This window comes from Schistocerca serialis, chromosome 9 (assembly GCF_023864345.2).
Source record: "Schistocerca serialis cubense isolate TAMUIC-IGC-003099 chromosome 9, iqSchSeri2.2, whole genome shotgun sequence".
NCBI classification, from domain to species: domain Eukaryota; kingdom Metazoa; phylum Arthropoda; class Insecta; order Orthoptera; family Acrididae; genus Schistocerca; species Schistocerca serialis.
In genome coordinates, this window is record NC_064646.1 from 40,072,233 (window position 1) to 40,098,794 (window position 26,562).

Below are 26,562 nucleotides of genomic sequence, written 5' to 3' on the forward strand. Positions count from 1 at the left end.
CAACGTGGTATACGCGATCGCAACGCATTCCAGCGACAGTTGAGGGATGTTTCTAGTTCGTTAATCACACTGTTTACTCAATGGGCGCGTGTAAAATTCCCACGTTAGCTCTATTAAAACGCACATTTCTTCCATCGTCCACGAAAAGGAAAGTACCACGTCCAATCAATAAGGTCACAGGCTTATAAAAGTTCCACTACAAACAGTGCGTTACAAATTTGGAATACGTTTCCGCATAAGATAAACATTATTTCGTCATTCCCGCGTTTTAGTAAAGCCCCAAGGTCAGTCTTATTTGGTCACTGTTCCTACCCAGTAGCATAATCTTTGCAACATGTGAATTACGAAGCGTAAAAGAGGAAGGAGCAAAATATCTTTATACAAGAAGCGTAAGCTGTCCTTTAGATTAAGCCAATCGAACAAAGTCACCCTCAAAAAAAGGTGAACTTGTATTTACATAATATCAAATGTCATAGTCTATACTTATATTAAACTAATAATAAAGTATCAGAACTTAATAAAAACGCGAATGTTAGGGGAAAAAATATTGGTTGTGTCAGGACGCGAACTTCCCCCCCCCCCCCCCCACCCCAACAAAAGGACTCACTATCAGAGAGTGACGCTATTCATTACGCTAAACCAACATCACCTCTCGCGTCCCAATTCATAGTATCATACCGATCTTACATCTCGCTAAAAACCTTAATCGTAGATATGTTACTTACTGAAATTTAATTATAACACATTGTACCAAGAACAATGCGTTTTGCGTGAATATTCAGTGTGTCGCTGCCTTCAAATAGCCTACTCTCATTGTCTACATCTACATCTACATTTATACTCCCCAAGCCACCCAACGGTGTGTGGCGGAGGGCACTTTACGTCCCACTGTCGTTACCTCTCTTTTCTGTTCCAGTCGCGTATGGTTCGCGGGAAGAACGACTGTCTGAAAGCCTCCATGCGCGCTCGAATCTCTCTAATTTTACATTCGTGATCTTCGCGGGAGGTATAAGTAGGGGGAAGCAATAAATTCGATACCTCATCCAGAAACGCATCCTCTCCAAAACTGGCGAGCAAGCTACACCGCGATGCAGAGCGCCTCTCTTGCAGAGTCTGCCACTTCAGTTTGCTAAACATCTCCGTAACGCTATCACGCTTACCAAATAACTCTGTGACGAAACGCGCCGCTCTTCTTTGGATCTTCTCTATCTCCTCTGTCAACCCGACCTGGTACGGTTCCCACACTGATGAGTAATACTCAAGTATAGGTCGAATGAGTGTTTTGTAAGCCACCTCCTTTGTTGATGGACTACATTTTCTAAGGACTCTCCCAATGAATCTCAACCTGGTACCCGCCTTACCAACGATTAATTTTATATGATCATTCCACTTCAAATCGTTCCGCACGCATACTCCCAGATATGTTACAGAAGTAACTGCTACCAGTGTTTGTTCCGCTATCATATAATCATACAATAAAGGATCCTTCTTTCTATGTATTCGCAATACATTACATTTGTCTATGTTAAGGGACAGTTGCCACTCCCTGCACCAAGTGCCTACCCGGTGCAGATCTTCCTGCATTTCGCTACAATTTTCTAATGCTGCAACTTCTCTGTATACTACAGCATCATCCACTTGCGCTTATACGCAAGTTACAATAATTCTTTTGCCACGAATTTGATGTTTGTCATTATTTTATCGGAACGAATCACACAGTTACCAACGGGTTTTGCACTGATTCTCAATTTGCTGGTGCTCGGAACGGTATATATACATATTGGATTGAAATGAATGCCAATATGGCGCCTCACATCTCTGCTGAAGGGAGACGGCGTGCGTGTGACGTAGGTGTCATTGTGCCATCTCATTGGTCAACGCTCAGACGCACGCTCAGAATATCTGACAAGCCAGATATTGCTCTGCACGTTCGGAAAGACATCCGAGCGTGCTATTCCACGCTGTGACGTCAGAAACTCGGCACGCTCAACGCTCAATGTTCGGATGCACGGTCCGTGTGCCGACGGCTTTAAGCACAACATGGCTCCTCAGGAGACATCACTTAATAGAGTGCACAATCGCTCAGCTCCCTTGTAGATCCCTTTAGAGGTGCCACATGGCGGGGAAGTAGACTGCTACGTTTCACACCCTTTTCTCAATATTAGCGAACATTCTGTGTGGGATTAAAGTCGGATGATTTAACTGGCGACATTGAGGGGGTGTTTGTCGCCAGGTTAGCCGAGAGCGCTAATGCGCTGCTTCCTGGACTCGGGTAGGCGCGCCGGCCCCGGATCGAATCCACCCGGCGGATTAACGACGGAGGCTGGAGTGCCGGTCAGCCTGGATGTGGTTTTTAGGCGGTTTTCCACACACCCCTGGGTTAATACCGGGCTGGTCCCCACGCCCCGCCTCAGTCACACGGCTCGCAGACATCTGAACACACTCACACTATTCCATGGATTACACTGGACTCGGACAGTTCGGGTGAACTACTTCCATCCCGGGGGGTACGGGGTGGCGGCAGGAAGGGTATTCGGCCACCTCTTAAATTAACCTTGCCAAATCCGACTAACCATGCCGTCCCTGCGACACTGCGGGAAGAAGGTACAAACAAAAGAAAGAAAGAATTGAGGGGGTGTTTGTCAAACACTAGGTGTGTACTGTGTATCTACATCTACATCTATACTCCGCGAGCCACCTTACGGTGTGTGGCGGAGGGTACTTATTGTACCACTATCTGATCCCCCCTTCCCTGTTCCATTCACGAATTGTGCGTGGGAAGAACGACTGCTTGTAAGTCTCCGTATTTGCTCTAATTTCTCGGATCTTTTCGTTGTGATCATTACGCGAGATATATGTGGGCGGTAGTAATGTGTTGCCCATCTCTTCCCGGAATGTGCTCTCTCGTAATTTCGATAATAAACCTCTCCGTATTGCGTAACGCCTTTCTTGAAGTGTCCGCCACTGGAGCTTGTTCAGCATCTCCGTAACGCTCTCGCGCTGACTAAATGTCCCCATGACGAATCGCGCTGCTTTTCGCTGGATCATGTCTATCTCTTCTATTAATCCAACCTGGTAAGGGTCCCATACTGATGAGCAATACTCAAGAATCGGACGAACAAGCGTTTTGTAAGCTACTTCTTTCGTCGATGAGTCACATTTTCTTAGAATTCTTCCTATGAATCTCAACCTGGCGCCTGCTTTTCCCACTATTTGTTTTATGTGATCATTCCACTTCAGATCGCTCCGGATAGTAACTCCTAAGTATTTTACGGTCGTTACCGCTTCCAATGATTTACCACCTATGGCATAATCGTACTGGAATGGATTTCTGCCCCTATGTATGCGCATTATATTACATTTATCTACGTTTAGGGAAAGCTGCCAGCTGTCGCACCATGCATTAATCCTCTGCAGGTCCTCCTGGAGTACGTACGAGTCTTCTGATGTTGCTACTTTCTTGTAGACAACCGTGTCATCTGCAAATAGCCTCACGGAGCTACCGATGTTGTCAACTAAGTCATTTATGTATATTGTAAACAATAAAGGTCCTATCACGCTTCCCTGCGGTACTCCCGAAATTACCTCTACATCTGCAGATTTTGAACCGTTAAGAATGACATGTTGTGTTCTTTCTTCTAGGAAATCCTGAATCCAATCACAAACCTGGTCCGATATTCCGTAAGCTCGTATTTTTTTCACTAAACGTAAGTGCGGAACCGTATCAAATGCCTTCCTGAAGTCCAGGAATACGGCATCAATCTGCTCGCCAGTGTCTACGGCACTGTGAATTTCTTGGGCAAATAGGGCGAGCTGAGTTTCACATGATCTCTGTTTGCGGAATCCATGTTGGTTATGATGAAGGAGATTTGTATTATCTAAGAACGTCATAATACGAGAACACAAAACATGTTCCATTATTCTACAACAGATTGACGTAAGCGAAATAGGCCTATAATTATTCGCATCTGATTTATGACCCTTCTTGAAAATGGGAACCACCTGCGCTTTCTTCCAGTCGCTAGGTACTTTACGTTCTTCCAGCGATCTACGATAAATTGCTGATAGAAAGGGGGCAAGTTCTTTAGCATAATCACTGTAGAATCTTAAGGGTATCTCGTCTGGTCCGGATGCTTTTCCGCTACTAAGTGATAGCAGTCGTTTTTCAATTCCGATATCGTTTATTTCAATATTTTCCATTTTGGCGTCCGTGCGACGGCTGAAGTCAGGGACCGTGTTACGATTTTCCGCAGTGAAACAGTTTCGGAACACTGAATTCAGTATTTCTGCCTTTCTTCGGTCGTCCTCTGTTTCGGTGCCATCGTGGTCAACGAGTGACTGAATAGGGGATTTAGATCCGCTTACCGATTTTACATATGACCAAAACTTTTTAGGGTTCTTGTTTAGATTGTTTGCCAATGTTTTATGTTCGAATTCGTTGAATGCTTCTCTCATTGCTCTCTTTACGCTCTTTTTCGCTTCGTTCAGCTTTTCCTTATCAGCTATGATTCGACTACTCTTAAACCTATGATGAAGCTTTCTTTGTTTCCGTAGTACCTTTCGTACATGATTGTTATACCACGGTGGATCTTTCCCCTCGCTTTGGACCTTAGTCGGTACGAACTTATCTAAGGCGTACTGGACGATGCTTCTGAATTTTTTCCATTTTTGTTCCACATCCTCTTCCTCAGAAATGAACGTTTGATGGTGGTCACTCAGATATTCTGCGATTTGTGCCCTATCACTCTTGTTAAGCAAATATATTTTCCTTCCTTTCTTGGCATTTCTTATTACACTTGTAGTCATTGATGCAACCACTGACTTATGATCACTGATACCCTCTTCTACATTCACGGAGTCGAAAAGTTCCGGTCTATTTGTTGCTATGAGGTCTAAAACGTTAGCTTCACGAGTTGGTTCTCTAACTATCTGCTCGAAGTAATTCTCGGACAAGGCAGTCAGGATAATGTCACAAGAGTCTCTGTCCCTGGCTCCAGTTCTGATTGTGTGACTATCCCATTCTATACCTGGTAGATTGAAGTCTCCCCCTATTACAATAGTATGATCACGAAACTTCTTCACGACGTTCTGCAGGTTCTCTCTGAGGCGCTCAACTACTACGGTTGCTGATGCAGGTGGTCTATAGAAGCATCCGACTATCATATCTGACCCACCTTTGATACTTAACTTAACCCAGATTATTTCACATTCGCATTCGCTAATAACTTCACTGGATATTATTGAATTCTTTACTGCTATAAATAATCCTCCACCATTGGCGTTTATCCTATCCTTGCGGTATATATTCCATTCTGTGTCTAGGATTTCGTTACTGTTCACTTCCGGTTTTAACCAACTTTCCGTTCCTAATACTATATGCGCACTATTTCCTTCAATAAGAGATACTAATTCAGGAACCTTGCCCTGGATACTCCTGCAGTTTACCAATATTACGTTAACTTTTCCTGTTTTTGGTCTCTGAGGACGGACGTTCTTTATCAACGATGATAATGTCCTCTCTGGTAAGCCGTCAGGTATTTTATCGTTTCACCCAAGGGGGGGTCCCTCTAACCTAAAAAACCCCCGTGTGCACGCCACACGTACTCTGCTACCCTAGTAGCTGCTTCCGGTGTGTAGTGCACGCCTGACCTGTCTAGGGGGGCCCTACAGTTCTCCACCCAATAACGGAGGTCGATGAATTTGCAACCATTATAGTCGCAGAGTCGTCTGAGCCTCTGGTTTAGACCCTCCACACGGCTCCAAACCAGAGGACCGCGATCGACTCTGGGCACTATGCTGCAGATATTAAGCTCAGCTTGCACTCCGCGTGCGATGCTGGTTGTCTTCACCAAATCAGCCAGCCGCCGGAAGGAAACAAGGATGGCCTCAGAACCCAAGCGGCAGGCGTCATTCGTTCCGACATGTGCTACTATCTGCAGCCGGTCACACCCAGTGCGTTCAATAGCTGCCGGAAGGGCCTCCTCCACATTACGGACGAGACCCCCCGGCAAGCACACCGAGTGCACACTGGCATTCTTCCCCGACCTACCCGCTATTTTCCTGAGGGGCTCCATAACCCGCCTAACGTTGGAGCTCCCTATAACTAATAGGCCCGCCCTCTGTGACTGTCGGGACCTTGCCGGAGAATCGGCCACTGGCCCAACAGGCGAGGCATCCTGTGGTGGCTCGGAAACGATGTCATCATGACTAGGAAGCACCCCGTACCTGTTGGAAAGGGGTAAGGCAGCTGCCACGCGGCCAGATCCCACCTTCGCCTTTCGGCCAGGCACGCGCGAGCCCACCACTGTCCGCCATTCACCCTGGAGTGATGGCTGACCGGTAAGATGCTCACTGCCGGAAGACGCAGCGACATCAGGGGTTCCATGTGATTCCAAGGCCACCGAAGTAGGCATAGGTCTCACCACAGTTGCCCCAACGCCACTACGAGCCGACGCCTGCGCCTCGAGCTCGATGAGCCTAACAGACAAAGCCTCCACCTGCCCCCGAAGAGTGGCCAATTCTCCTTGCGTCCGCTCACAACAACCACCGTCCCTACACATGACTATGTTAACCCTACCCTATACGGTGACAAATTCCCAAGATAATCTTCTGATGAGCTACTCTGATAATCAAGAAACACTCACTGAAATACGAGACGCGAAAACTACGCTAGGTTTTCCCAGAAAAACTATTTAAAAGCTAAGCGCAGCAAATAAGTACAAGGAGGAGATGTTTCACATCTCCTCCTAAACCTCTGGACCGATTTCAATCAGACATGGTACACATATGACTTACTGTTTGGAGAGAATTGTTGGGGGGTATCGGGAAGGAAAACTAGTGCAGCTCAAGACGAGAGGACTCGCAGGCTTAATTCATCCAGAATTTGAGAATGAGAGTACTTAGTGACTTGCAACTAACTTAAAACATAATTTCAAACTTTTAAGACACCTTTTCTTGCTGCTAACCGCGGAAAATAATGAAAGAAAAAACTTATCGCTTATACGTTTTCGCTGTTCATGTAGTGAAACTGTCGCATTGGCCATGACGTTTTAATTTATTACTTCTTTACTATTAACTGTATTCATCACACATTCGCATTACCACTGAATGCACGTAGAAAATTATAGCGCTGTAAGACACATACTTCAGGACATATGACGTCATAAACACTGAGATGCGTGAAAAAATGCCGCACTGTGCATGACGTTTTAATTACTCGCGTCTGTACTATTAATTTTATTCGTAATACATTTCGCAGACAGTATCGAAATACTTGACTAAATGTACCTGCAAAATTATACCACTATACGGCGTATTCTCCAGGAGATATGACGTCATGGAGATAGAGCTGCGTGAAAATGAAACTGCAGGACCTAATTCGCTAGAGATACATGCGAATGCCTGCACAAATCTATGTGAAATATGTTACACGTATGTGAAATATACGTGGTACTTGCGTAAATGTTCGTACTCTGGCAAAGCAATGGTAGAAACATCCTCCTAAACCCCTGGAACACTTTCAACCAAACTTGGTACACATATTAGCATCTGAAAATAAGTACTTTTGGGTTTAGAATCATCAGCGTCCTATTAATGTGGAGGCGATAACGTGAAGACAGAAGAGCGGGTGAAGATGTGGTCAGAGTGGAGGAAGGAGGATATGGACGCAGGTATTAGTAAGGAGGAGATGGATACAATGAAGGGGAGGAGTCGGAGAGAGGAAGAAGAGAGGAGAAGATGAACAGAGAGAGATGCGAGGAGGAGATCGACTGGGAGAGGGCAGATGGGAAGATGGACGGAGAGATGGGGAGAAAGGAGTAAACAGAGAAAGGAAAGAGGAAATGGACACACGGATGGAGAGATAAAGGGAGAGCCGCGTGTGGTAGCCGCGCGGTCTGAGGCGCCTTGTCACGGTCCGCGCGGCTACCTCGTCGGAGGTTCGAGTCCTCCCTCGGGCATGGGTGTGTGTGTGTGTTGACCTTAGCCTAAGTTTAAGTTGAATTAAGCAGTGCGTAAGCTTGGGGACCGATTAATTCAGCAGTTGGCCCCATAAGATCTTACAACAAATATCCAAAATAAAGGGAGTGGGGAAGTGATATGGACAGAGGTGGTAGAACCAGATGGACAGAGAGAGGGGGAGTAGTAAAGGGACTGAGAGAGGGAGGGGGGCAGATGGAAAGGGAGAGGGGGGAATAGCAGATAGACAGAGAGAGATGATAGTGAGGGTGGACAGAGAGCAGGCGGAGGAAACGGACAAAGAGAAGTGGAAGAAGAAGATAAGCTAATGTAATAAATGCATACTCAGGCAACGCCAGGTACTCAGCTGATGCTGAAATAAAGCTCCGCAGTAACCTGAAAGACTGAGCCAAATTCGCGTTACGATAAACACCTGCGACACACGACAGAGCCTCCTCTGGCCTGTACCACAGCCTCCACTGAGTGCCCCATTGGGCCAGTGAGCAGTTCAGAGCTCGCATCGTTTGAAAAGAGGAGAAATCGCAACCCGTCGGTCCCCACCACGCGCTTCCATTCAGACAGCGTCCAGTTTCTGTGTTGTTAGGCCTAGCGAAGAATACAGTCTCAGGTATCACAGCCAGCAACAGCCTTTTGTGAGGTACTCGATGCCAAATGTACACCGTATATAGTTCCCTTTACAAAGAAGGCTCAGAAACCGGTTGAGACGTACGCACATTCAATGGCAGAAACAGTTCCTGTCGTGTCTGAAAGCGATTTTCACTGACACCGAACGTCAGTCATCTCCGGTCGCTGTCGCTTACGATCATCTTATACTTACCGTTCTTACGCTTCTTACATGGTTGCCAGCCTGAAATTCAGTTGCACTTTCATTTTTGTCTACAACATTTTTACGTTCTAAAATCGCAAATTTATCTTTGCGATATAAATTCCTCGGATTATCTGTAAGGGGCACGACTGAAGCGAATTTGTATCTTTGGTGGGACAGCTCGGGTCTTCAGCCAATGGGAAACGCTTCTGATTTTTGACCGTGGAGCACAGTGGTTTCTAGCGGGCACCCGGCATTCTGTTTCCTGCTTTCAGCCAGTTTAGCTTCTGATTTGGTCGGGTGTGTGATCTGAAGACAGTGTGACATGATTCAGAGCCCTGTTATATCGGAATTTTTGCTCAGATCTTTACAATTACTTGCCATCATGGTTAATAGGTAATAAATAGTCGTATGATCGAAAAATCCGCAGCCGGCCGCGGTGGCCGAGCGGTTCTATGCGCTTCAGTCCGGAACCGCGCGACTGCTACGATCGCAGGTTCGAATCCCGCCTCGGGCATGGATGTGTGTCATGTCCTTAGGTTAGCTAGGTTTAGGTAGTTCTAAATTCTAGGGGAGTGATGACCTCAGATGTTAAGTCCCATAGTGCTCAGAGCCATATATATGAAAAATCAAATGGTTCGAATGGCTCTGAGTGCTATGGGAGTTAACATCTGAGGTCATCAGTCCCCTAGAACTTAGAACTACCTAAACGTAGCTAACCTAAGGACATGACACACATCCATGCCCGAGGCAGGATTCGAACCTGCGATCGTAGCAGTCGCGCGGTTCCGGACTGAAGCGTCTAGAACCTCTCGGTCACGAGCGTCGGCTATGAAAAATCCGCACAGTTATTTTTGCATCATTCCGCGCACAGGACTTGCACTCTAGGACAAAAGAAGGTGAACCACGAAGAAATTATCCGGATGTCCAAACAAGAAATGATTACAACTTCAGAGCAACTGGATGATTTATTCAAGAGAAAGAACTTCACAAATTGAGAAAATCAATAAAGCGGTGGTCACCGTGTGGCCCTTACAGTAGCTGTCATTCGGCTTCATATCGATTGACAGGGTTCTTGGATGTCCTCCTGACGGATGTCATGTGAAATTCTGCCTAATCTTACTAAAATGTAAGCCCCGTAGCGTAGGGCAACAAAACTGCGCACAGAATACCGTCCATGTGCTGCTGTGCTGTCAGGGTCCCGCAGATGACAACCAAAGGGGTCCTGCGATGAAACGAAACGGCATCCCAGACCATCACTGCTGACAGTTATGTTGGACGGAACCAAATAGTGAAGATTAGTGTTTGAAGCTCCGTCGACTTTGAGGTCATTGGAGACGCAGCACGAGCTAGGAGTGATACAAGGACGAGAAACGAAATCGGTCGAGCCCTTTCATAGAAACCATTCCGGAATTTTCCTGGATCGATTTAGGGAAATCGTGGAACGTCTGAATCGAGAGTGCCAAACGTGGATTCCATCTCGGTTGGCAGGTCAGGTTAGTATCCCACATTTCTCTGGGGCATCTCCAGACACATCTCTGGGATGGAATCTCATTGACTGGAGTAGAATTGTCTCCAGCGATGAGCCCCACTTGGAAGTGAGCTCTGATGACCAGCAACGAGGTGCCAGGAGACGCACTCGTGCTGTACCAACGTGACCGTCATCCGCCATACGGCCTGAGAAGAAGGACTGGTGGTCTACGCTGCATTTTGTTGCCCCTCTTGCCAAGTAATCCTAGACTTATCCTCCAAAGAGGTAGTGGCAGTACACGAGAGGGCCACGCTGTCTGTTGCAGCCCACAAGAATGTGCGCGCCTTCATCTCGCACGGCGGCCTGCTGAGCACGCAGGAGGCGATGGCGCGCGGCGTGCCCGTGGTGGCGCTGCCCGTGTTCGCCGAGCAGGAGCTGAACGCCATGCAGGCCGTCCAGCTGGGCTTCGCCGTGCTGCTGCAGCTGCGCAACATCACCGCCGAGTCGGTCCAGTGGGCGCTCGACCAGGTGCTCAACGAGCCCAGGTAGCCAGCCGGCCACGACAACACCGCGATTTATCACATCAAACTCTACGGTTCCAGGGACCTTCCCAAGTCTCACACCTATGACGTATACAGGGTGTTACAAAAAGGTACGGCCAAACTTTCTGGAAACATTCCTCACACACAAAGAAATAATATATGTTATGTGGACATGTGTTCGGAAACGCTTACTTTACATGTTAGATCTCATTTTATTACTTCTCTTCAAATCACATTCATCACGGAATGGAAACACACAGCAACAGAACGTACCAGCGTGACTTCAAACACTTTGTTACAGGAAATGTTCAAAATGTCCTCCGTTAGCGAGGATACATGCATCCACCCTCCGTCGCACGGAATCCCTGATGCGCTGATGCAGCCCTGGAGAATGGCTTATTGTATCACAGCCGTCCACAATACGAGCACGAAGAGTCTCTACATTTGGTACCGGGGTTGCGTAGACAAGAGCTTTCAAATGCCCCCATAAATGAAAGTCAACACGATTGAGGTCAGGAGAGCGTGGAGGCCACGGAATTGGTCCGCCTCTACCAATCCATCGGTCACCGAATCTGTTGTTGAGAAGTGTACGAACACTTCGACTGAAATGTGCAGGAGCTCCATCGTGCATGAACCACATGTTGTGTCGTACTTGTAAAGGCACATGTTCTAGCAGCACAGGTAGAGTATCCCGTATGAAATCATGATAACGTGCTCCATTGAGCGTAGGTGGAAGAACATGGGACGCAATCGAGACATCACCAAGAATACCTGCCCAAACGTTCACAGAAAATCTGTGTTGATGACGTGATTGCACATTTGGGTGCGGATTCTCGTCAGCCCACACATGTCGATTGTGAAAATTTACAATTTGATCACGTTGGAAAAAAGCCTCATCCGTAAAGAGAACATTTGCACTGAAATGAGGATTGACACATTGTTGGATGAACCATTCGCAGAAGTGTACCCGTGGAGGCCAATCAGCTGCTGATAGTGCCTGCACACGCTGAACACGGTACGGAAACAACTGGTTCTCCCGTAGCACTCTCCATACAGTGACGTGGTCAACGTTACCTTGTACAGTAGCAACTTCTCTGACGCTGACATTAGGGTTATCGTCAACTGCACGAAGAATTGCCTTGTCTATTGCAGGTGTCCTCGTCGTTCTAGGTCTTCCCCAGTCGCGATTCATAGGCTGGAATGTTCCGTGCTCCCTAAGACGCCGATCAATTCCTTCGAACGTCTTCCTGTCGGGACACCTTCGTTCTGGAAATCTGTCTCGATACAAACGTACCGCGCCACGGCTATTGCCCCGTGCTAATCCATACATCAAATGGGCATCTGCCAACTCCGCATTTGTAAACATTGCACTGACTGCAAAACCACATTCGTGATGAACACTAACCTGTTGATGCTACGTACTGATGTGCTTGATGCTAGTACTGTAGAACAACGAGTCGCATGTCAACACAAGCACCGAAGTCAACATTACCTTCCTTCAATTGGGCCAACTGGCGGTGAATCGAGGAAGTACAGTACATACTGGCGAAACTAAAACGAGCTCTAACATGGAAATTAAGCGTTTCCGGACCTATGTCCACATAACTTCTTTTCTTTATTTGTGTCTGAGGAATGTTTCCTGAAAGTTTGGCCGTACCTTTTTGTAACACCCTACATATATGCAGACTGAAGTGACGAGTGAAAACTTGTACCAAGACAAGGATTCGAACCTGCGCCTCGTGCTCACTAGGCAGTTGCGCTGACCACAGTGGCTCAGAACAGCTGCCTGGACTACACTAGCAGGCCTCCCTCCTCAGTGCAAATCCCCAATCAGGAAGGCCAAGCTGGAGTAGTGGTTGGCGATTCTGCCTGCTGAGCGGGAGACCCGGCTTCGAATACTGGTCTCAGTACAAACTTCCATTCGTCACCTCAGTCCGCATACATACATCGACACGGTAATAAATTCTACAAGTACTAAATCTAAAGCACTCTGAAGATCTTCAGGCACTTTTCTTCTGACAGAGGTGATGTGGTGGTTGACGCATTACTATTATTTCTATTGTTGTAAGTACCGGGTGATAAAAAAGTCAGTATAAATTTCAAAACTTAATAAACCACGGAGTAATGTAGATAGAGAGGTAAAAATTGACACACATGCTTGGAACGACGTGGGGTTTTATTAGCACCACCCTATATTCCTAGACGCGTGAACGATCTCTTGCGTGCGTCGTTTGGTGATGATTGTGTGCTCAGCCGCCACTTTCGTCATGCTTGGTCTCCCAGGTCCCCAGACCTCAGTCCGTACGATTATTGGCTTTGGGGTTACCTGAAGTCGCAACTGTATCGTGATCGACCGACATCTCTAGGGATGCTGAGAGACAACATGCGACGCCATTGCCTCACCGTAACTCCGGACATGCTTTACAGTGCTGTTCACAACATTATTCCTCGACTACAGCTATTGTTGAGGAATGATGGTGGACATATTGAACATTTCCTGTAAAGAACATCATCTTTGCTTTGTCTTACTTTGTTATGCTAATTATTGCTGTTCTGATCACATGAAGCGCCATCTGTCGGACATTTTTTGAACGTTGGTATTTTTTTGGTTCTAATAAAACCCCATGTCATTCCAAGCATGTGTGTCAATTTGTACCTCTCCATCTACATTATTCCGTGATTTATTCAGTTTTCAAATTTATACTGACTTTTTGATCACCCGGTACCAACTTTTTACTTTTCTTTACACAATCAGGCCAACAGCAACGCATGCAGCCACAGTTAATCTGCTCCTGGCTTCTGCAGTCTTTTTCCAGTTCTCCAACACTCCAGTTGCAGCAAGTCTTCTCTTACTCAGTCAGTCTATCTCTTCCTAGATCTTCTCAATTGTCTGATGTCTGATGAGATACATTCCACTCTAATCTTGGACTACCGTGTTTCTTCCACACTGCATGACCCGCCCAATGCAACCTTCTGCTTTTCATCACTCGGACGACGTTAGGCCGCTTGTACATCTACATTTACATACATACTCCGCAAGCCACGATAAGGTGCGTGGCGGAGGGTACCCTCTACCACTGCCTGTCGTTACCTTCTCCGTTCCACTAGCAAATAGAGCGAAGGGCAACACTGCTGTCTATATGCCTGTCTAATCTCTCTAACCTTACCTTCTGGTCCTCACGCGAAATTTTTGTTGGCGACTGTATTATCATTCCACAGACTGCTTCAAATGCCGGTTCCATAAATTTAATCGATAGTACTTCGCGAAAAGAACGTCGCTTTCCCTCCACGGATTCCTATTTGAGTTGCTAAAGAATCTCCGTAAGACTTGTGCATGGTTCGAACTTGCCGGTAACAAATCTTTCAGCCTACCTCTGAATTGTTTCGATGTCTTTCTTTCATCCAGCCTGCTACAGGTCGCAAACACTCGTAGAGTACTCGACAATGGATCGCACTATTGCGCTGTATGCGGTCTCCTTAAGAGATGAACCACACTTCCCCAAAATTGTCCCAACAAACCGAACTCGATCATCTGCCTTTCCTACTACAACCCGTACGTGCTCGTTCCATTTCATATTCCATATTGCTTTGCAACGTTACGCCTAGGTGTTTAATCGATGTGCCTGTGTCAAGCAGCACACAACTAATACTGTAGTCGAACATTATCGGTTTCTTTTTCCTACTCATCTGCTTACCTTACATTTTTCTACATTGAGACCTAGCTGCTATTCATCAAAACCAACCAGAAATTTTGTCTAATGCATCTTTTATCCTGCTACAATTATTCAACGACGTCACTCCCCCGTACATCACACATCATCAGCAAACAGCTGCAGACTGCTGCTTACCCTGTCCGCCAGATCGATTAGGTATCATCGTCGTGTCATTTGCTTCAAACCTGACATTACTCAAACTGCTCCCATTTGTGTGTGTATTCCCATAAGATGACTTGCAATATCCTCTTCTTAAACTTTCTTTTCAAGTAACTCCACTCTGTCTTGTATTGAAGAAGCGTTCTATATTACTTCTTCGACCTCTTCTCTACTGTGTCGCTCATGCTCTTGAATAACGTGACCACAATAAATTTTAACTTCATCCTTGCCTTGCCTACATTCATTAACTTGATTTTGAACAATTTTTTCCCAAGTCTTGCTTCTACTTGTTCACTTTCAGTTATCCTTCAATTTGTTTGTCCTCTGTCGCCGGCCGCTGTGGCCGAGCGGTTCTGGGAGCTTCAGTACGGAACCGGGCTGCTGCTACAGTCGCCGGCTCGAATCCTGCCTCGGGCATGGATGTGTGTGACGTCCTTAGGTTAGTTAGGTTTAAGTAGTTCTAATTCCAGGGGGCTGATGACGTCAGATGTTAGGTTCCATAGTGCTCAGAGCCATTTGAACCATTTTATCCTCCGTCTCCTCTTAAAATATTTCATTTTTAAAAGATGTTACCTCCTTTTTACTACCTCGCTATTCTTGAAGCTCGTCTTCAACCTCTGACTTTTTGTCTAATTTAAACTTTTCTCGTAGCTTTTTGAGCTCTGCCAATTGTTCACTTACTTCTTTGATTTATCTTTGCCCTCGAATCTGTAACCGCTCTGATAAATTTGCTAGATACTTAGTCAGCCCGTGTCGTGATTTTGAAATGAGAGTTAGTATGATTGTCGCGTAATACATATTTCGCGTGAAGCGCCGCTGCCACACAGGCAAAGGTCAATTGTGGAAACTAAGCCACTGAATATTAACAGTAATGTTATGAAGGAATACACTAAATAAGAGAGCACGTACATTCGTGAGTGAGTGGTTCAAAATAAGAATTAATACTGTTAGGGAAATCGGTCATAAGTATAGTTACGTCGGTACACACTCAAACGTATGCGATCGTACGATCGGGGTAGAGGCACGTACGTTCTAAGTACTATTATTCCCCGTGGCCTGGGTAAAAAGAGTTATGGTTAAAATGCATTTATTCACCTAAGAAGAAAAAGAATCACACTTCGTTATTAAACGAAAAGAAAGATCGCAGGTTCTGAGTGTCGCGGCAAATGTGACCTAAATATTGGAACTGACATCGGCGGCCACGAAGGGAAAGAGATAAACACATTCACGCACCTCTATTGTTGATCTGCGCCGCCATGAAGATCGTCGCTTCCATCTAAATTCTAAACACAAAATAAAATAATAATAATTTCCAGAGTTACAGGATCTGGGATCCATGGTATCGTAAACGAGAAAAATCACTGTGTTCATAAATAGCTTTCACTATATAACACAATTTCACTTTAAAATCACACAGCACGTCTTACCACCAGGACATGAGAACAACGCAAGGTAACTATTACTAAAATCAATAAACGAAGAGCGTAAATCTTCTTTTGTCCGTCAGTATTAAATACTTTTCTAATTAATCCTTGGCATGAGAGTCGAATTATTATCTATACATTTATCAATAAAAAATTTATTAAGTTCCTTTATAAGCCCTCGCTTCACTTCCTCAGTTACTTTACTTACGACCTGCCTGTACAAATTTTGCATCGTATAATTCATACACTTCTACTTAAGATAGTTCCTATTGGTATCTGATGCCATTTCTCTTTCTTTCCTGCTGGTTTCCGTGGACTCCCTGCTGATTTATCCCCTACTACTTGAAAAAGTATATCTCGTCTATTCTTCTCTGTTGGTCATTTTGAATAGTCACTGTCAAACATAAGAAAAGTGTCTCAGTCACTGACTAAATAACACTTAACATCTGCTCTCCAATTACAGGGAAAGATAACTAAAGTATAAAATTCTCAAGTCTTGCCATGTGCTTCGCCATGTATGTCGATGGCAGGATCCACCCTTAATTAATCTTCCTATCAGTAATGATCGTGTTCATGCCAAAAAGGAATATCTAATAAAATATTTCAAATAAAACTGAAAGCCGATGAATAATTTTAAACAGTGGCGAAGCAACCTGAATGCTCGCTAATGAGTCGAATAGTATTTAATGCTGAGATAACTTAAAAATATATAAATCTTTACTCTTTCTCAAATTTATTAAATAAAAGTCTCACTGGTATTAGAATAATCAATATAAACAATCAAGCTTCCTCAGTGGCTCTGCAATGCTGCAGTATGATAAGTTCTTAAATGTAAGTCCGCAGCTCGTGGTCGTGCGGTAGCGTTCTCGCTTCCCACGCCCGGTTTCCCGGATTCGATTCCCGGCGGGGTCAGGGATTTACTCTGCCTCGTGATGACTGGGTGTTGTGTGCTGTCCTTAGGTTAGTTAGGTTTAAGTAGTTCTGAGTTCTAGGGGACTGATGACCATAGCTGTTAAGTCCCATAGTGCTCAGAGCCATTTGAACCATTTTGAATCTTAAATGTAAACAAAGCTTGTTCACCACAAAACTATCCAGTCTAAATGTCCTACCAATGGAAATTGTAGCTATTGTGCTGTGATTGGTCGAAGCTGCTGTACGACGGGCGTATTTCGCAAACATTTGAGGTGAAATATTGCATGATACATCGCAAAAGATACGTAAACATACAAAAGAAAAAGAAAAACACATAAGGGCAACTAATGTCAATGTATATATAACAAGGTAAAATAGAATAAAATAATATAAAGACAACCCTTCAAGAGCAAAGAAAAGACATCTGTTAGACCGTACCTGTCTGTCTTCTGTGGCTTTCGCGAGAGCCTCTCTATGACTAAGTGCGACTTCAGTGGCTCTCTTTCTTTCTAATCGTCTGGCAGCGAATTATTGCACTGTATGGATTGGGGGGAAGAAATGAAAGAGGAAGCCGCCTTGTAGAATTTTGCACAGAGCATAACTTAATCATAGCTAACACTTGGTTCAAGAATCATAAAAGAAGGTTGTACACATGGAAGAATCCTGGAGATACTAAAAGATATCAGATAGATTATATAATGGTAAGACAGAGATTTAGGAACCAGGTTTTAAATTGTAAGATATTTCCAGGGGCAGATGTGGATTCTGACCACAATCTATTGGTTATGAACTGCAGATTAAAACTGAAGAAACTGCAAAAAGGTGGGAATTTAAGGAGATGGGACCTGGATAAACTGAAAGAACCAGAGGTTGTAGAGAGTTTCAGGGAGAGCATAAGGGAACAATTTTAGGAATGGAGGAAAGAAATACAGTAGAAGAAGAATGGGTAGCTCTGAGGGATGAAGTAGTGAAGGCAGCAGAGGATCTAATAGGTAAAAAGACGAGGGCTAATAGATATCCTTGGGTAACAGAAGAAATATTGAATTTAATTGATGAAAGGAGAAAATATAAAAATGCAGTAAATGAAGCAGGCAAAAAGGAATACAAACGTCTCAAAAATGAGATCGACAGGAAGTGCAAAATGGCTAAGCAGGGATGGCTAGAGGACAAATGTAAGGATGTAGAGGCTTATCTCACTAGGGCTAAGATAGATACTGCCTACAGGAAAATTAAAGAGACCTTTGGAGAGAAGAGAACCACTTGTATGAATATCAAGAGCTCAGATGGCAACCCAGTTCTAAGCAAAGAAGGGAAGGCAGAAAGGTGGAAGGAGTATATAGAGGGTTTATACAAGGGCGATGTACTTGAGGACAATATTATGGAAATGGAAGAGGATGTAGATGAAGAAGAAATGGGAGATAAGATACTGCGTGAAGAGTTTAACAGAGCACTGAAAGACCTGAGTCGAAACAAGGCCCCGGGAGTAGACAACATTCCATTAGAACTACTGATGACCTTGGGAGAGCCAGTCATGACAAAACTCTACCATCTGGTGAGCAAGATGTATGAGACAGGCGAAATACCCTCAGACTTCAAGAAGAATATAATAATTCCAATCCCAAAGAAAGCAGGTGTTGACAGATGTGAAAATTACCGAACTATCAGTTTAATAAGTCACAGCTGCAAAATACTAACGCGAATTCTTTACAGACGAATGGAAAAACTGGTAGAAGCGGACCTCGGGGAAGACCAGTTTGGATTCCGTAGAAATGTTGGAACACGTGAGACAATACTAACCTTACGACTTATCTTAGAAGAAAGATTAAGAAAAGGCAAACCTACGTTTCTAGCATTTGTAGACTTACAGAAAGCTTTTGACAACGTTAACTGGAATACTCTCTTTCAAATTCTGAAGGTGGCAGGGGTAAAATACAGGGAGCGAAAGGCTATTTACAATTTGTACAGAAACCAGATAGCAGTTATAAGAGTCGAGGGGCATGAAAGGGAAGCAGTGGTTGGGAAGGGAGTGAGACAGGGTTGTAGCGTCTCCCCGATGTTATTCAGTCTGTATATTGAGCAAGCAGTAAAGGAAACAAAAGAAAAATTCGAAGTAGGTATTAAAATTCATGGAGAAGACATAAAAACTTTGAGGTTCGACGATGACATTGTAATTCTGTCAGAGACAGCAAAGGACTTGGAAGAGCAGTTGAACGGAATGGACAGTGTCTTGAAAGGAGGATATGAGATGAACATCAACAAAAGCAAAACGAGGATAATGGAATGTAGTCAAATTAAATCGGGCGATGCTGAGGGGATTAGATTAGGAAATGAGACACTTAAAGTAGTAAAGGAGTTTTGCTATTTAGGGAGCAAAATAACTGAGGATGGTCGAAGTAGAGAGGATATAAAATGTATACTGGCAATGCAAGGAAATCGTTTCTGAAGAAGAGAAATTTGTTAACATCGAGTATAGATTTAAGTGTCAGGAAGTCGTTTCTGAAAGTATTTGTATGGAGTGTAGCCATGTATGGAAGTGAAACATGGACGATAACCAGTTTGGACAAGAAGAGAATAGAAGCTTTCGAAATGTATTGCTACAGAAGAATGCTGAAGATAAGGTGGGTAGATCACGTAACTAATGAGGAGGTATTGAATAGGATTGGGGAGAAGAGAAGTTTGTGGCACAACTTGACTAGAAGAAGGGATCGGTTGGTAGGACATGTTTTGAGGCATCAAGGGATCACAAATTTAGCATTGGAGGGCAGCGTGGAGGGTAAAAATCGTAGAGGGAGACCAATACACTAAGCAGATTCAGAAGGTTGTAGTAGGTACTGGGAGATGAAGAAGCTTGCACAGGATAGAGTAGCATGGAGAGCTGCATCAAACCAGTCTCAGGACTGAAGACCACAACAACAACAACAACAGATACACCACATGTATCCTGACAGGCAAATCATAGCTGGTCGTCACTGTAGGTTAATGGTCAACCCGTAGGCTTTGTACATAAACAGAAAGTGCTTCAATTCCGTGTTAAGTTGTAACATACTTTTGTCCTTCGTTGCCATAAGAGACGCGCACAGTGTGGGGAATACGCCTCTAATCTGATGCACTATTGTTAATTTTCCAGGGCAGAAATTACGGTTTTTAGACTGCAGATCAACAAGAGTCACGTTTAGCGGCGAGTATGACAAAATTCGCTGCGATATTTGCTGTTAGCCCACCTATACGGAATGACTATGAATTTTGCAAGTAATAATAATAATAATGTGCTCTGCAAACTATATTAATGATGAATTAATTCCAGCAAAGTCTACGGGAAGAGCGAAGATTTATACTGACTCTTATACAGTCTACACATCAGTAGCACGAAGTGAGGACTTCTTATCGTTATGTCTCTGAATTCTGGCAAAGGTCAAGGTACACCCAACGATTTGGAAGGGCTTTAGCATACTGGTCGCGGACCACTCAAAACTTCTCTTGTTTAAGAAGTCAGTTCACTAGGTTTAACTTTGAAACATGGAATAAATAACTGTAACGTATATCGTTTAGTATCGTTGAGGTAGTTTCTGCCTGGACTCGGTCTTGACAATATGTCAGGTAATAGTTGTCATAAAAGCATTCAAAATACAAATCTTTTGGACCATGCAGATCGGGTGAAAGACAATTTGGCGCTTGCTTCGTTTTGGTTAAGAGTGGCCCGAAAAGAAACTTGCATTATCGGCTTGAGAACATTCCCGTGCATAATTAGTTAATAGTAAGACAGTGATGCATGATTATAGGAAACGACGTGGGCTACGATTATCTGTACCCAGTATCAGATCAAAACTAAGTACACACCTATTAGTGGCTGTTAATATGGAGTGTTTCCACCCTTCACATTTGTAACAGCTTTCTCTCTGATGGGAAGACTTCCAGTGACGTGTCTGAACGCCTGTGGATGTATTTTAGCACATTCTTCCTCAAGAGCAGAAACCAGAGAAGATACTGGCGTTGGTTTTTGGGGTGTGGAGCTAACTCGGCTTTCTAGCTCATCCCAAAGGTGTACCATTCGGTTTAAGTCGGGACTCTTGGCAGGCCAGTCCATTTCAGGAATGTCACTGTCGACAAGCCATTGCCTTACAGACTCTGCTTTATGACAGCTGATAGAAACAATCGTCCTCTCCGAACTGTTCCCGCGCTGTTTGCCGTACACTATGCTGTAAATTGTGGTAACATACTTCCTCATTTAGCATTTTCTTAAATGCAATACGGGGACCACATGGTAGCCATGTAAAACACCCAACATGCGGAACACAACCCCCTCGATACTTTGTTGCTGCCGCTACACACGACGGCAGATAACTTTGCACAGGCCTTTCGTCGGGTTGCCACCGGGTACAGCCTGGTTCGTCATCACTCCAAATGGCTGGTTTCCACTGGTGCAATTTCCAGTGCTCTCTCCCTTTACATCACTTGAAGCTTCGCTTAGCGCTTGCTAGACGTGACCCGCTTCATTGCTGTTGTGGAGGGAGTGCATTTGACGTTGTCACAGTACTCCGATTTCGTGGTTCGGTAAAATTCAGTAAACGTTGTGGGAAGTAAGCATTCACGTTTAATAAATTGAGTCCGGGTTAATTAAGTCTTACACAAATCACTGCCAAATCCTTCCTTTAAACGTGGCGCAGTAGCGATATGCTACCGAGTTTGCCGGATCGGCTTATAGCAGGACCGGCCAGAAATTGTGCACGCGTGCGGTGGCCCTGCACATGTGCAACTTCCGGGTGACAGCGTGCGCGGCCCAGCCGTCAGCGTCCATGCAGTGCATGTTTCTACGCACGCATGTCGCTTTATCCACTTGCTGGGGTACTCTGTACCGGCGCATTCTAGTGCTCTTTCCACAGCTTGCCAGCCAACCATGGGAAGGTATTTCGCGTATTAAACATTTAAAATACTGTCACAGTCTACTCATTGAGACGTCTACTTTTATGTTAACAGATTAACCCCCAGTTAACAACCGTGGGTTTTTTTTAAGGCAGCTTGACTGACGGCACGTAAATACGCGTAATATTTTTGATCTAGTATTTACGAAAGAGAGCACTTAGCGACTTCCAATGAACCTGATTCATGATTTCAAATAACATTAAACTAATGCAAGGTTTCCTATAACTAATTCTCGGTGCCCTCAGTTACACCCACATAATTTCTGTCTCACTGACCTGTGAACAGAATGATAACCGCAGACATCTCGATGATCACCTGTTATTTCAATACCATTATTGCTACATCTTTCATCAGTTACGTCTGAAATCTGCATAATAACTGACAATTAGGTGAGTGTTATGCTTTATCGACTTCAGCTGAGCGTAGCCCTTCACAAATTTAAAAAAAAAAATCCCTAAATGTAAGTATACATTGGAACAATCGGTTTAATGACCAACTTTCCTGATAATAATGTAACATGGAGCAGAATGAGGCAATAATGCACAGTTAGTATACAATAATTTTTAATTATGAAACGAATAAATCCAAACAAGTTTATCACTGGTCATGAAGAATTGATAATCGAGTTTATGTGTCTCATCCATTTTCTTAAGGACATTTAATTTTGCTTGCCGTTCTTCACTGTTGAGTACACTACATTCGTTTTTGTGATATTTATTGTAGTGTCTTTCAATTGAAAACTTATGCTGGCCGCCTATTAGCCGGCGGCACAACAAACATTGTGAGTTTTCACCAACGGATACAAAAAATAATTGCAGTTCCCAATCATTTTTAAACGACTGAGAACATATATCTCCCGTCCTTTGCTTTTCACAGTACCTGGTATTTCTCAGTACTTCTCTGTTAAGGTTACGGTTGCCAGGGGTAAACGAGACTGGGTATGTTGCGCTCTTGCTTGCACCACATAAACAGGGAAGTGGAGCCGCCGCCGTTCACTTAGGACACATGTCTAATAACAGATGTCGCTGTAGCTCGCTGTCGCACACGTGCGCACATGTGCAGCACTTCCGCACGTCTGCACACTGTGCAGCGTTTGGCCGGCCCTGGCTTATAGGGTTCGGGGCTGATTCGGGTAGCTGGACTACAGAGCAAACTTTCCACCCAGTATACTTCTATTATCGGTATTATAATGGTCCCGTCATTGTGATAAGTGTACTGTGAGGAACTAATCGGTATCGAGCGGGGTCAGTTTGCAACACACATGTCAGCTATGATGCAGGAGTCGATTGTGGAGCAGAATATATCTGAACCAGACTCGGCCGCACTGAAAACATACGTGCACCGGCGGAATGGGTCCTGCGAAGAAATCGGACTGGCGCTGCACGAAGAACCTGCGATGACTTCCGGGACGTCGCCGTAGCTGCTTTGCAGAAGGTGGCAGAGAACTAGAGATTTACCATCCTCTCCTCATGGACTCCCTCCTTCGAAGAGTGCAGACCTGGAAGGCCTTTGAAAGGAATACAGGGTGTCCAGAAAAGGACTCCCTGATTTCAAAATTAAATATCTCGAAAACAAAGATCGATAGAGGAATGCAGTAAACGATATGTTTATTGTGAAAGCTGTGAGAAGTTTATACAGCAGTTTGAAATAATACTTACAAAAGCTGCTAACAGATGGCGCTGTAATCGCCATACGTAATGCCTAGTATAAATAGTGATCCGAAGCCCAGAGCGATCAGTTCCACTATTGAAACGTGAAAGGAGGTTAGCGTACCGAAGGAAGAGATTAAAACCGTGTACTCCATTGAACAACGCGTTTTTCTGGTGCTAGAGTACCACAGGTTAGAAGAGAGTCCTACGGCAACAAGGCGACGTTTTCAAGCACGATTTAATGTTCCAAAAGGACCCGATGCGAAAACCATTCGTACGCTCATCGCAAAATTTGAACGAACAGGCAGTGTAACTGACGATCTAGTGGAGCATGTTGGCCGCAAGCAAACCGCAGTTACGCCTGAAAATATCGCCACAGTTTCTGGAATTATTCAGCGAAATCCAATGTCATCCGTCCGTAGAATTGCATCTGAGATTGGTTTGAAGCGTTCCAGCACGCATAAAATACTGAGAAAGAGCCTACACATGTTTCCATTCAAAAATCAAACGCACCAGGCCATACCCGTACGAGCTGTGCAACAAAGGGTTGCCTTTGCTAATCAGATGCTCACAATGATTGATAGTGAAGGATTTGATGTTCGCTGCATCTGGTTTACATATGAAGCACACTTCCACCTGAATGGATACGTGAATAAGCAGAACTGACGATTTTGGGGTTCCGGAAAGCCATATTGGTGTGAAGCGAAACCCCTGTATTCTGCTAAAGTTACTGTGTGGGCTGCAGTATGCAGCAGAGGCATTATTGACCCTTTTTTCATTCGAGAAACGGTCATTGGTGCACGTTACGTTGCAATTTTGGAACAATTTGTCGCCACACACCAAGCGTTAGAGGATCGCCCAGGTACTGAATGGTTTATGCAAGATGGAGCCCGACCACATCGGACCGAACAAGTGTTTCGCTTTCTTGAGGAATACTTCGGGAATCGAGTCATTGCTTTGGAATATACCAAATTTACTGGTGCAGGCATGGATTGGCCTCCATATTCGCCGGATTTGACTCCCTGTGACTTTTTTTTGTGGGGCACAGTGAAAGACATGGTCTACCCGAAGCATCCCGCCACGCTGGACGAGCTTGAATCGGCGATCTCTGTGGCATGTGAATCCATTTCGGTTGAGACACTACGAAATGTGATGACGAATTTCATTCTTCGTTTGCGCCACCTCTGTAGTGCCAATGGTGAACATTTTGAAAACATTGTGATGTGATTGTTTGCAAAGATTGTTTTCATACGATTATTTCACTTATGTATGCTGATATGAGCTGTACAGCGTACAGCGCCCTCTGTTAGCAGCTTTTGTAACTATTATTTCAAACTGCTGTATAAACTTCTTACAGCTTTCACAATAAACATACCGTTTACTGCATTCCTCTATCGATCTTTGTTTTAGAGATATTTAATTTTGAAATCAGGGAGCCCTTTTCTGGACACCCTGCATTAAGTGCTAAAGAAACCACATGTAGAGTCCCTTTTGGGGTCTGAGAAACTCTTACTATGAACCGCGAACTGTTCGTTCAGTTAACTTCGTGTTTTCTATAGATTACACACATTGACGGAGTAAAACAAAAACTATTTGATGTAACAAATAGAAGAACAATAAAAAGCGAAGCTATCGAGGACGAAATGCAAGAAATTTAAGAGAATCTACATCCAAGGGAAGAATGAAAATAAAAAGAGGACAATTGCGACGGTGATGATGGTGATTGGTGTAGACACTGGCACAATTGTACGTACGAGGTGCATTCAAGTTATAAGGCCTCCGATTTTTTTTCTCCGGACTGGAAAGAGATAGAAACATGCGCATTGTTTTAAAATGAGGCCGCGTTCATTGTCAATACATCCCAGAGATGGCAGCACCATACGGCAGATGGAATTTTACCGCCAGTGGCGAGAATGAGAACTGTTTTAAATACTTAAAATGGCGATCTTTTCGTTACTTCAACAGCGTGCAATCATTCGTTTTCTGAATTTGCGTGGTGTGAAACCAACTGAAATTAATTGACAGTTGAAGGAGACATGTGGTGATGGAGTTATGGATGTGTCGAAAGTGCGTTCGTGGGTGCGACAATTTAATTAAGGCAGAACATCGTGTGACAACAAACCGAAACAACCTCGGGCTCGCACAAGCCGGTCTGACGACATGATCGAGAAAGTGGAGAGAATTGTTTTGGGGGATCGCCGAATGACTGTTGAACAGATCGCCTCCAGAGTTGGCATTTCTGTGGCTTCTGTGCACACAATCCTGCATGACGACCTGAAAATTCGATAAGTGTCATCCAGGTGGATGCCACGAATGCTGACGGACGACCACATGGCTGCCCGTGTGGCATGTTGCCAAGCAATGTTGACGCGCAACGACAGCACGAATGGGACTTTCCTTTCGTCGGTTGTAACAATGGATGAGACGTGGATGCCATTTTTCAATCCAGAAACAAAGCGCCAGTCAGCTCAATGGAAGCACACAGATTCACCGCCGCCAAAAAAATTTCGGGTAACCGCCAGTGCTGAAAAAATGATGGTGTCAATGTTCTGGGACAGCAAGGGCGTAATCCTTACCCATTGCATTCCAAAGGGCACTACGGTAACAGGTGCATCCTACGAAAATGTTTTGAAGAACAAATTCCTTCCTGCACTGCAACAAAAACGTCCGGGAAGGGCTGCGCGTGTGCTGTTTCACCACAACAACGCACCCGCACATCGAGCTAACGTTACGCAACAGTTTCTTCGTGATAACAACTTTGAAGTGATTCCTCATGCTCCCTACTCACCTGACCTGGCTGCTAGTGACTTTTGGCTTTTTCCAACAATGAAAGACACTCTCCGTGGCCGCACATTCACCAGCCGTGCTGCTATTGCCTCGGCGATTTTCCAGTGGTCAAAACAGACTCCTAAAGAAGCCTTCGCCGCTGCCATGGAATCATGGCGTCAGTGTTGTGAAAAATGTGTACGTCTGCAGGGCGATTACGTTGA

The 26,562-nt window shown here is 44.6% G+C and overlaps 2 protein-coding genes across 12 annotated transcripts in view; both read left to right on the forward strand.

Annotated features, from left to right (window-relative positions):
* LOC126419835 (UDP-glycosyltransferase UGT5-like) overlaps window positions 1-26,562 on the forward strand; it is a 640,482-nt gene that overhangs the window by 501,711 nt on the left and 112,209 nt on the right. For 3 of the 11 annotated variants that reach the window (XM_050087076.1, XM_050087073.1, XM_050087072.1), the window contains exon 5: window positions 10,579-10,798. The exons of the other annotated variants lie outside the window; for them this stretch is intronic. In XM_050087076.1, coding sequence (XP_049943033.1) covers window positions 10,579-10,798 — 220 coding nt within the window. The remainder of the gene's footprint in view (window positions 1-10,578; window positions 10,799-26,562) is intronic. 11 annotated transcript variants of the gene reach the window in all.
* LOC126419840 (UDP-glycosyltransferase UGT5-like) overlaps window positions 1-26,562 on the forward strand; it is a 279,967-nt gene that overhangs the window by 31,493 nt on the left and 221,912 nt on the right. The window lies entirely within an intron of this gene.